Source organism: Ctenocephalides felis, unplaced genomic scaffold (assembly GCF_003426905.1).
Source record: "Ctenocephalides felis isolate EL2017-DRISC unplaced genomic scaffold, ASM342690v1 CF-g0.4_SCAFFOLD_01886, whole genome shotgun sequence".
NCBI lineage: Eukaryota > Metazoa > Arthropoda > Insecta > Siphonaptera > Pulicidae > Ctenocephalides > Ctenocephalides felis.
The window spans coordinates 131,920,440-131,932,540 of NW_020538040.1; the positions used below are offsets into that span (position 1 = coordinate 131,920,440).

Sequence of the window (12,101 nt, forward strand, 5' to 3'; positions counted from 1 at the left end):
GGAGGATATGTAAAATGGTAGAGAGGAGAACTGGTATTTAGCCGAATATGTAGACAAATAAACAGGTTGACAGGTTAATTGGTAGACATGTAGAACGAGATGACAGGTAAATTTGTAGGTCGGCAAAATGGTAGATTGATAAACAGGTTGATAGGTAAATTAGTAGACAAATTGTTAAGCAGGTAAATTGTTCAACAAGTAACTTATTGAATAGGTTAATTTGGTAGACATTTATAACAAGATGGCAGCTAAAATAGTGTATTGATAAACAGGTCGATAGGTAAATTGGTAGACAGGTAAATTGATAGATAGGTGAATTGGTAGACAAGAAAATTGGTGAAAAGGTAATTTGTTGAATAGCTGGTGTTCAGGTAAATTGAAGGATATGTAAAATGGTTGACAGGACGTATAAACTGATAGATAGACAATTAACAAGACGGATAAACAAGTTGATTTACCTACCTATTGGTAGACATGTGAAACGGGTTGATAGGTAAATAGGTTGACAGGTAAACTGGTAAGTCGGTAAAATGGTAGATTGATTAACAAGTTTATGGTAAATTTGTGAACAAATTATTGAATAGATAAATTGTTGAACAGATAGTAGTAACGCTAAACTAAATGTAATAAATACACATCTTTGTGCAACTTTTTAATTTAAACTAAATGACTGCAAAGCGTGAAGGGTACAGTTAGTTTGGTATATTTTGTATAAATCTGCACCTACATTTCGATGAAAACAGCTCCCAAAATTGCATTATTTTCCACCGGTCAGATTGACCGACTGGGTTGTTAGGCCACATAATAATTTTTTTCGGAAAATACAAAAAATAATTAAAATTAAAGAGTGAAGCAAATATTATTAGTATATTCTAAGAATTGTCATATAGTTTGATAATAGTATTTTAACGATTAAAAATTCTTAAGTTATATGCGAATTTTGAAACGGTCAATTTGATCCGCCTTAGTAGGTTTAGTTTTAAAGTCTGCCTCAAGACTATGTACTGGGTATGTAAGTTGAATTATCGTAAGTAAATTATACGAACATTTAACAACGTTGGCAACAGCTGATTCACTAGTAAATGAAGAATCTATAGCAAGTCAATTGAGAAACAAATAACTTACATATTCCTCAGTCGGGTCATGTGTCGGAATGTGTCGTCCGCCACTTCGCTCAGAGCCGTCGATCTCATGTCGAGCAGAACGAGCTGTCGGGGCAAACTGTCAGAGTCCATTCTCTGTATCCTGTTTCCTGATATTGATCTGAAACAGAATGAAAACATTTCAATTCATATATTTTCAAACTATAATTAAACAGTAATAAACGAGAATCAGAGTTAACAATTTTAAGGAAAAATTAATCGAAAAGTCATCAAAATCTGTCCGGACAGTTTTCGGAAGTGGTGCTGGAGAAGTAGAAGTACAGCGATAAATGGTGGAAGACATGTGCTCTGGATATGATTGCAAAAAGCAAACCAAACTGAACATGACGTCATAGATTGGAAAATAGAAGAACATAAAATACGAGGAAGAAAAAGAAAGCAGATTATTGACGACTTGAAAATTGAAAGTCCAAGTGGAGAATACATAAGCATATAATCATAGGTTGTTAAAATGTTAATTATAAGTCATGGAAATTAATACTGCTAAATGATGTACAAAATAGTGCTTCTAATCGATAAAACTCCTTTCGGAAAAGGTACCAAAACAATAATAATCATTATAATGGTAATGGCAAGTATACCGCGGTGCGACTTATCATGTCCTGTTTTCGATCCCGCGTTTCAAACCAAGTGTTTCATGTAGCAGTGATATCAATTTTCAATTGAAATAAAGATGAATGTTTTTTATTCTCTATTTTATTAAAGGAAGGAAAAGTTTATGTTTTTATCATAAAATCCGATTCGCTAATTTTATGTTTTCTCGACGTTTCAAGCCATTCTGAATCGAATGAGACCAAATTTGGAAAAAGTGTGTGTGTGTGTGTATGTGAACAGATTTTGTCGTAAATCTACGTTTTCTCAAAAACGGCTAGACCGATTTCAAAAATTTAAAAGCCATTCGATGTATCTAGTGGATCGGCCAAGCCGTTTCTTTGTAAATAGCAGAAATGTGAAAAAATTTTCGTCCACGTTTTAGTCCGCAATTCTAAAACGATTATGAAAATTCAAAAACCTTTCGAAATATATTGTAGATGTAATTGTAAATGTATGGGTTGGGAATCGTACTGATGAGTTTTGGTAGAGATCGGCCGGGCCGTTTTCTTGTAATAAAGTATTAAAAAAATTTTTTCGACGATTTTTATTATTTTTTTTTGCGATGGATACCATACTCTTCTAGATCATACTAAAATATTACGGCCCTACAACAACTCTTTTAACTTTGAAAATTCGTCAAAGTTTGCAAAAAATTGGTTTCGTTTTTTGGCATTTGTCAAAATTAGACATTTAATCGACGTTTTCTCAAAAACGCCTGAACCGAATTCAGAAATTTAAAAACCATTTGATGTATCTCGATGGGGTTTATCGTTGGTCAGTTTTGCACGACGTAATTTGCATAAAAATGTAAAACTTTTCGTCCACATTTAAGCTCAATCTACCGAACCGATTTTAAAAACGTTTGTTCAAATTAAAATTAGACGATTTACTTGGTATAACGATAGAGTACTTGGTCTTAATGAATACACTAAACCATTAAAGTCCTACGGAAACTGATTCAATTATAAAAATTGTTGATTTTTGAAAATTTGCTCTTAGAAAATATTCCGAGTTAACGTGTTCGTTCGTTTTCATACTTTAATCACTCAAATTAATTTATTTTTTATTGATTAAGTCGATTATTTACACATATCGGGAAGTTCATGTAACTTGCCTCAAAGCAAAATACCAATACCAACTGTCCAGTTAAGGACATTTAGTAAATTTGGGAAATTTACAATTGTCAGCCGTAAAGGGACATTGTATGCTATATTGACATGTTGGAAAAACAACTCAATAGTTGTTTTTCCATTCGTTTTAATATTAACAATATTTTAATGATAATGATATAATCTTAACTATTTACTTATAAATAATTTCTTATAAATAATAACTAAGTTATTTCAATCCTTATCAGGAAAATTGATGACTTAAATCAAGTGGCGCTTTTCTCTTTAATCTACGTCGATAGCTCTCTGTTATTAATTTAGAAGTTTGCTAGTGAATTTGGGTGAATGATAAGTTGTTTCTATTTATTTGTTTAAATATTTTTATTTATTATTTGAAAATATGCTTTTCCGAAAGCTACATTGTAAAATGGAAATTGATAACTCCTTATAATGCCCATTGCCCACTCAAATTTACCTGCTATGAGTTAGATTTCAACCCAGTTTAAAAACCTGTCTTTGAACAATCATTATTGTTATTATTAATAATCGTATTCTATATCCAAACCCATTATAACATATTTATTGTTGCCTCTCTATTCTTTGCTATGAACATACAAAGGTAGAAGAGAGGCTGGGTACGGTTGTGCCAGGGTACGGTAGTGACAGTCGTCCTAACAACTAAACTATACTGATTTTAAGATATGAACCAAAAGGAGTAAGATGAAGTATGTTTTTTCAAACATGTTTCCATTATTGATTTCAGTCATTCTACAGAGCGCATTGCTTTTAAAGAGTCAAAAGTAAGTTTTCATGTTCAAAGTCTTTTAATAATAACTTAATTGTGGACAGACAGATCACGTTGTTTGTTATTTTGCTGTAAGTTGAACATTAGTAGTTATTTATCAGCAATTAGAATTTTCAGGATTTTTACATAGACAAATGTTCAAATTGCCATTTAATTTACTTTTTCCAGCAAACTGGTACATTAACAAATATACTGCAGATTAAAAAAAGTGGCACAACCGTACCCTATGCATACAAGTATTAACATGGTCAACAATTTGAGTAAAAAATTAATTTGAGAGAGAAATGTTTACGAATTTTAAAGCTAAGACAAGACTAAATGTGAAATAAATTTCTGGAAACAGAAGAAAGGAAAAAATGTTACTTCAATACTAAGATCTTGCTTTCAAACAACGTGCTTATTATTATTATATAAGCAATATTAAGCTACTTCTTTGCAGCATGAACAACGAATTTAACATTTACGACATATAATTATGGGTCATTTGGCCTCGGGCCAGTTACTTACATATTATTTGCTCTTCTCAAGGATCCAAATGCCTATAAATTATTTTTAATAAAAGTCGTATCATAAACTTTGCTTTTTGCGCCACTTACATAATATTGAATGCAAATGATATTGACTACAGAAAAGATAGATAGGTCCTCGATAGGTTAAGAAGTCGATTTTATGAACCGAGCTCCATTCTGATGGCTTAAAATCTTTATTGAAGTTTATTGAAATGTAAGTGGGCATGTTTTGGTATTCCACTTACGAAACTCTGGCTATATATATATATATACACCTAAGTCTGTTTTTACACGGAGATTGGTTCCAGAAGAAGCCGTGTAAAAAAAAAACGTGTAAAAAAAGACATTGATCTTATACAAAAATGGGTGATTTGTCCTACTCTCTAAAACCTATTAAAATTAGTGAAAAACAAGAATTCATGTTCATTTTAATAATAATTTCTCTAAATTAGTGCTATTCACATTTGCTTTGACCAGTGTAAAATTGTTTGTACGCCCTAAAGGGGAATTTATTTACTTAAAATCTTTAAGCTAGTGTTCGCAAACTATCGATACTATCGATGGATTTCAGATTTTTTTCTTTCATAAGTACTTTTTTGTGATATGAACATACATCGCAAAAATAATTTGACAAAAAAATTTAAGTAGATAAAATATCAAATCGTGCTAAATGGAATGAAATCGTGTAAAAAAATTAAAAATATTCAATTTTCAAACCGTTTTTATCAAAACCGTGTACAAAAAGACCGTGTAAAACAGACTTAGGTGGTAATATATAGATATATATATTATTATGAATAAGATATATATATATATTATATATATATACTAGCTGACCCGGCAGACGTTGTTCTGTACCACGTCTACAATTTTTCAATATTTTATACTAATATTTACTGCTTAGTTAAAAATAATAATTACTGTTTTTGAATTACTATTTACACCAATATATGAGTGATGTTGAATGTAGAACTGTTTCAAATAAAATGATTGTCCTCAATTCCCACAGTTAACACTTTAATTATTCATTTAACAAATATTAAAAAATGTTCAATAAAATTGTATATTAAAAATTATACACTGCGATTTATAGAACAAATTTATTTCCAATAGCTCAATTTATTTTATTGCATTTAAGGGTTATATAGTATTTTAGTCATACCTGTAGATGTGGATGTATAAATGAATGATTTTTTGTTTATTCACGACTAAAACATTGATTTTCCAAATTTATCACACTAAAAATGATCGTCTGCCTTTGTGATTTATGGTCATAGCATAAGATACACGTGTTGAAAATTGAAATCTTTCAAAAAATACAACAAATTCAAAGGTGCAATATCACCTTTTATTTTTCTACCCAAAATAATTGCTTCAATAATGCTGCCTATAATTTTTATAATTTCGTACCATATTTTAACTGGCTTTTAGTAATTTTAATATCTAACTTACATTTTTTTCTCCAATAAATCAATATACATTATTGCTTAAGTTTATATTTGAGGTGAATTAATTTGTCAAATCCTGTTCACATGTGCTCTTCAACTTACGATCAACAAAATTATTGCTCTGTGAATTTTTTTACTGTGCTCCAATTTACTTGATATTTTGGAAATAGGCTAATCTTTATCTTAAGTTCAGAAGTAAAAACAATTTGCACTCCGTCACCATCCACCGCATTAATTGGATTATCACTCTTTTAATTCCGATTTTATCAGAACTTGTAATACACTATTTTAAAGGTGATTAAATGAGCTACAACTTTCTCTATCATAAACTTTACCGTAACTTCTCTCATTGTGAAACGGCGAAGGGTTAAAGGGCTCGAAAGACCTCTGGTTGGAGAGCCGCGCACTCTTTAATTTATACCTCTATCAATATTTGTGTAATGGAAAAATAATGAACAACAATAATTAGTCAGAAAAATACCTCGAATTTTCATATATATATATATATATATATATATATATATATATATAATCATATAATATATATATACTTTTATACGTATTCTTTCAGAGATATTATAATGAGAAATTTGATGTTTTTTTTGTTTTTTTTTCTTGAAATCATGAGTTTTTTTAAAATCGTTTGTACTAAAGTTGTGGTATTTTCTAGAATCCACAAGATCTCTTAAACCAAGTTAATTCAAGATGGAGTACGATTATTTTTAAATTTAGTGGAAATGGCACTGAAAAACTATTTGATTTAAATGAAAAAACATTATATGCGTCTTTTATTTGCATGATAGTTTACTCATTTTACACGCAGAAGTACTCATTCTAAAGCTTATTTTGAGCACTATAAAAACCCATTTTCATACTAGTCTAAGAATGTTCCTAAAACACTATAAATAGCGATTTATTAAGATTTAATTGATATAAGTTTGTTCATTACATGATTTTCGTTAAAATGTATATTTTTGAAGATATTAGCAAAAAATGATGAAAATCGCAAAAAAGAAAAATTTCAGTAGCCAGTAACTTGAAAAGTATTTGCTTTTTTGAAAAACATTATTAAACATTTTTCTCTTATAATTAGTTCTTTTATCGATACCCAACGTTATTTTGAAAAAAAGTAAAATTACACCACTGAAAAGAAATGTCATCCACCCGAGAAGTGGTAAAGGAGTCTAAATTGTTTTCACTTCTGAAGAGTAAGATGAACCTAGTTGCAAAATTCCAAACGAATTGGAAAATAGTAAAAAAAAGTTCAGACCAAAAGCGCTCCATTGAGTAAATATTCCGTACCCAATGACAAACATATGAATTTTTGACACAATGAAACTTCTAAATAATTTTTTTTGTATTGTGACTTAGTATAGTAAGGCAAAACGACTGCAAATTGAATATTTTTTAACGCAATCACTTATGGCTCGTCTCCTTTTCACGAATTCGTACGGCGAATCTGTTCGCAAAGTGCGCAGACAAAATTATTGCAAGCAAAATTACGTACGTTGAGAACATGATTCGCCGTGCGCGTCAGACGCATGCGCAGACTGCATCACTTGTCACATGCATGTTATATTATTTGCATCTTATATTAATTTGATTTTTGGCACATCTCAGCTGCTTTTCGGCATTAATAATGTAGACATTAAATTATTTTACAATATATATACATATATATATATATATATATATATATATATATATTGTAGAGCTTCAAACAAAAATACAAAAATTAATAAAAAACAAAAAAGTATTTTAAAAAACCATTTCTTTATTTACTGTCGATGTTTCGGAACTAGGTACGTTCCATCTTCAGGGCATCTGCCAAGAAACATGATCTTGATAAGATTTAAACAAACCATATGTTTGAGAAAAGCAGAAGATGTTCAATTTTTTTAATATAAGTTTTTTATATCTTCTGCTTTTCTCGATTCAGAATTTTTGGCTAAAACGTGGACAAAAAATGTTCAATTTTCTCTTAATTACTGAATAACTGCTCGACAGCTCATAGTCCTCATCGAGTTATATCGAATGGCCCTTACATTTTTTAAATCGGCCCAGCCGTTTTTGAGAAAACTTCGACGAAAGGTCAAAAATCTGTTCACGAACACACACTTTTTTCAAATTTAGTCTCATTCGATTCAGAATGGCTTAAAACGTCGAGAAAACATAAAATTAGCAATTAAATTTAAAAAATATACGAAAATTGAACATGAATTTATTTGAAAAATGCAATTAGCAATTTGATAAAATCTTGATAATTTAATGCGTTAAGTCATCATATCTATTTTTTCCATACCGACGTAGAGTCCAAGATTAAGTAAAAAGTAGAATGTTTGTTTCAGAGAGTTGTTTTTAATACTCTCAATCACAAGTATAATCATTTATTAATTATGTGTAATGGTAAATTAAGTTATTCCTAAGTGGCTCCGCGAACGCTTTCGATGTCGAATGTTATTTCTGCACGACGTTCAAATTCAATTAGGCACGTCGCCATTGATAAAACATCATCATGAAAAATAGATTATTTACTTACAATTCCTTCAATTGAGATACGGTCGATAAAGCCCTCGGAAACTCCCTCAGAAGATTATCATCCAGTTCTCTGAAACCAACATAAAATAGATTAGGTATACTTAATAGGTTAAATGACTGCAAGCATTGTTAATCGTAGTACTATAATTTTATATTTTAGCTGTAATTATAGATATAATTTTATAAGGTGCTTATATTATACAGGAACGTAGCATGGATTAGCGGGTTTCGCATCAAAATTTTTATGGGGGCGCCCTTAGCTAAACAACTAAACTCAAAACAAAGTCTAACAACGAAAAAAAAATACTTTCGTTAAGAATTTGAAATGTGGCCGATTATCTCCCTATTGCAATGTTGCCCGATTTAAGACGATGACTGATTACACATCATTTTTCCTATACTTTAAAGTAGTATTATTTAAGATTCTCACTTCACTTGTTTTTGATATAATGACGGTGGGCCTTTTTACCCGCACATCATAAAGCTCCGCTCTATCCTAATATAATTCTATATTAGGCGTATAGATATTTTGCAATATGAATGGAACATGATTATTATAACGAGCTTTAAAAATCACTTTAGAAACTAGTTGGTATTGGTATTTTGCCTTGAGGCAAGTTACATGAATTTCCCGATATGTGTAAACAATCGACTAAATCAATAAAAAATAAATTAATTTATGAGTTATAAAAGGATTTCGAGTGGATTTATTACACGTAATTGAAAACGAACTTTCAAAAATCAACAATTTTTATAATTGTACCAGTTTCCGTAGGATTGTAGGACTTTAATGGTTTAGTATGTTCATTAAAACTAAGTACTCTATCGTTATATCAAGTAAATCGTCTAATTTTAATTGTAACAAACGTCAAAAAAACTACTCATTTTCTCAAACTTTGATGAATTTTTAAATTAAACTACTTGTCGTAAAGCCGTAATATTTCAGTAAGTTCTTTAAGACTATGATATATATCGCATGATTTTTATGTTCCATAAATATCGGCCTAATTTTTTTTTAACAGTTGATTACAAGAAAACGGCTCGGTAGATTTTCACTTATTTTCGAACAATATCTTTCGAACAGTTTTTGATTTTTCAAAATCGATTCGGTAGTATGAGCTTACATGTGGACGAAAAGTTTAACGCTTTTTCCAAATTTTCCAAAGAAACGGTTTGGCCGATCGCTGCACAAACTGAGAAAATATAATCCACATCAAAATACATCGATTGGCTTTTAAATGTTGAAATCGGTTAAGGCGTTTTTGAGCAAACATCGATGAAAGATCTAATTTTGACAAACGCGAAAAAAAACAATACTAATTTTTGCAAACTTTGACGAGTTTTTAAAATTAAACGACTTGTCGTAGGACCGTAATATTTTAGTATGATCTATAAGACTATGGTATCTACCGTCAAAAAAAAATCTTAAAAATCGTCGAATTTTTTTTAACCCTTTATTACAAGAAAACGCCCTGGCCGATCTTTACCAAAAACTAATCAGGTCGATTCCCAACCAATATCTTTCGAACGGTTTCGAAAATCAATTCAGAATTGCGGGCTAAAACGTGGACGAATTTTTTTTCACTTTTCTGCGATTTACAAAGAAACGGTTCGGCCAATCGTCGCACAAACGCTAGTCCTCATCGAGATACACCGAATGGCTTTTAAATTATTGAAATCGGTCCAGCCGTTTTTGAGAAAACGTCGATTTACGGCTAAAAATATGTTCACTCACACACTCACACACACACATTTTTCCAAATTTGGTCTCATTCGATTCAGAATGGCTTGAAACGTCGAGAAAACATAAAATTAGCGAATCGGATTTTTTGATGAGAACATATACTTCTCCTTCGGAAAGTTAATAAAAGTTTTTTTTTTAAATTCCCGGAGAAGAATATTTTCACAAAAAATCCGATTTGCTGATTTTATGTTTTCTCGACGTTTGTTTAGAACATATCAATTGAAAATCACATTAATCAGTTTTTAGTAAAAGCAAAAACTTTAATTAGAAATAATCATTTAAATATTTCATATAAAGAGCCAAATATCAAATTTATTCATTTTGTCGGTTACACATATCGGGAAGTACATGCAACTTTTCTTTAAGGCAAACTGCCACTTATACCTGATTTGTTCTTTATGTTATTATAGGTACAAAACAAAATCATGGTCATAAATAAAGGAAAATGAGATAGAGCATTCCAATACCTGATTTATATAGACATTGTGGTGAATACTGAAGTGAATCAATGGCCATTTTTTATTTATTTATCTTAAAACCGCGATTTGATCTGCCTATATGATGATCGGATGATTTAAATACGCAAAATAATTACATAGACTATTATAAATATGTACTATTATAATTGTCAAACTTAGTTAATTATAATAGGACAGTCTCAAGTGCTACATTCAAATATTTCTACAAAATAAGTATACTATCATATATTATTGATAATTAGGTCACTTTCGCTCCCTTTTAAAAGTATCCTAACAGTGAATATATTTTTCATAATTATTAGAGCGTAAGTATGCAACCATATCGCTCACCTAGATCTGAACCAAAAAACCTGATTATTTTACACGGAAAAGTATTATGAGGGTATATATAACTATAAAATAATTATAAGGAACCGTTATTTCACAGAAAAACCATCGAGTAGTATATAGTCGATAATTTCCTAACAGCTAAAAAATTACTGTCAGTTATGAGGTACAGGTAATCGCATTTCCTTGCTAATCAATTTAGAATCAATTTACAAATGCATATAATATCAATTACATTGTTGATAAATATTTTGTTACAATGTTTGTTACCGCATATCTTGTATAAATATACTTATTAAAATTATTCTTTATAATATAACATAATATAAAACCATAGCCTCGAAACGTTTTAATAATTAACATTATTTAACGAAGATAGTCTAAAAACAAGTGTATTCATTTTTAAACTAATTGTAAATTAAGTACCGTATTGTCTTAAAGCAAAGTTTCCTGAACTTCCCTACATGTGTAATTAATGGATTAAGATCAATAAGAAATCAATATCGAGTTACTGTGGCCATCGCAATATGAAAAACTATTGAAAATGATTAAATTTTGTGCAAATTTGCCAAGCATGTTCAAATATTACACATTATCGAACAAAAAACAAACATGAGCCAAATTAATACATTGCTAGGGTTTGTCGGTTTTTAAAAATCGGTTTTGAAAACCGTTTTTTTGACGAAAATTATGAAATTCGAAAACCGGTGTTTTAGCGAAAAAAAAAAACGGTTCTTATTGTAGAAATGGAAAATGACAAATATACTAGATGGAAGTAAGCTTTTTGACACTTGGAATCATATTGGTTCGATAAAACTTGAAATCATATCAGTCTGTTCTATCCCAGAAAGATTCTTTGTTATATTTTGTCTAATGTATATATTAATTTGGATTATTATATCAATGGATATATTAATTTAGATCAATGCGACTTCTTGTTGAATGAGTGAATTTCTCTACTCAAATTTCCACAAATAAAAGAAAAAAAATTCCAGAATTATTATATCACACTTTAGTTCGGTTGCAAGTAAGAGAGTATTTTCTATTTCGGAAAATTTACATTGAAAAAATTTACATTAACAATTATGTATCAATATGTATCTAATTTTTTTTATTTAATTAAAAGTTAAAAGTTTTTTATTTAAAAATGTATTATTTTTATTTATTTAAACTCTTATTTCACTATCATAAAAATATTTATAATCGATATGTGAAACGATGAATAATGATTTTCAAAGTCATTTAATCCACATCATTATTTCTTTGTTCTACTAATTAAAATTAAAATAAATTTGTTTACTTTTTATAAAACTGAACATTAAATAAATTCAGTCTAAAACTGCTTTAAATCACACTAAATTGCCGATATTTTTTTTGTTATTACA

The 12,101-nt window shown here is 29.6% G+C and overlaps 1 protein-coding gene across 1 annotated transcript in view; it reads right to left on the reverse strand.

Annotated features, from left to right (window-relative positions):
• Positions 1-1,121: 1,121 nt before the first annotated feature.
• The window catches only part of LOC113375914 (leucine-rich repeats and immunoglobulin-like domains protein 1), a 64,253-nt gene continuing 53,273 nt past the window's right edge, over positions 1,122-12,101 (reverse strand). The window contains exons 6-7 of the mRNA XM_026615853.1: positions 8,168-8,236; positions 1,122-1,263 (exon numbers count right to left, since the gene is read on the reverse strand). Of these exons, the coding sequence (XP_026471638.1) occupies positions 1,122-1,263; positions 8,168-8,236 (211 nt within the window). The remainder of the gene's footprint in view (positions 1,264-8,167; positions 8,237-12,101) is intronic.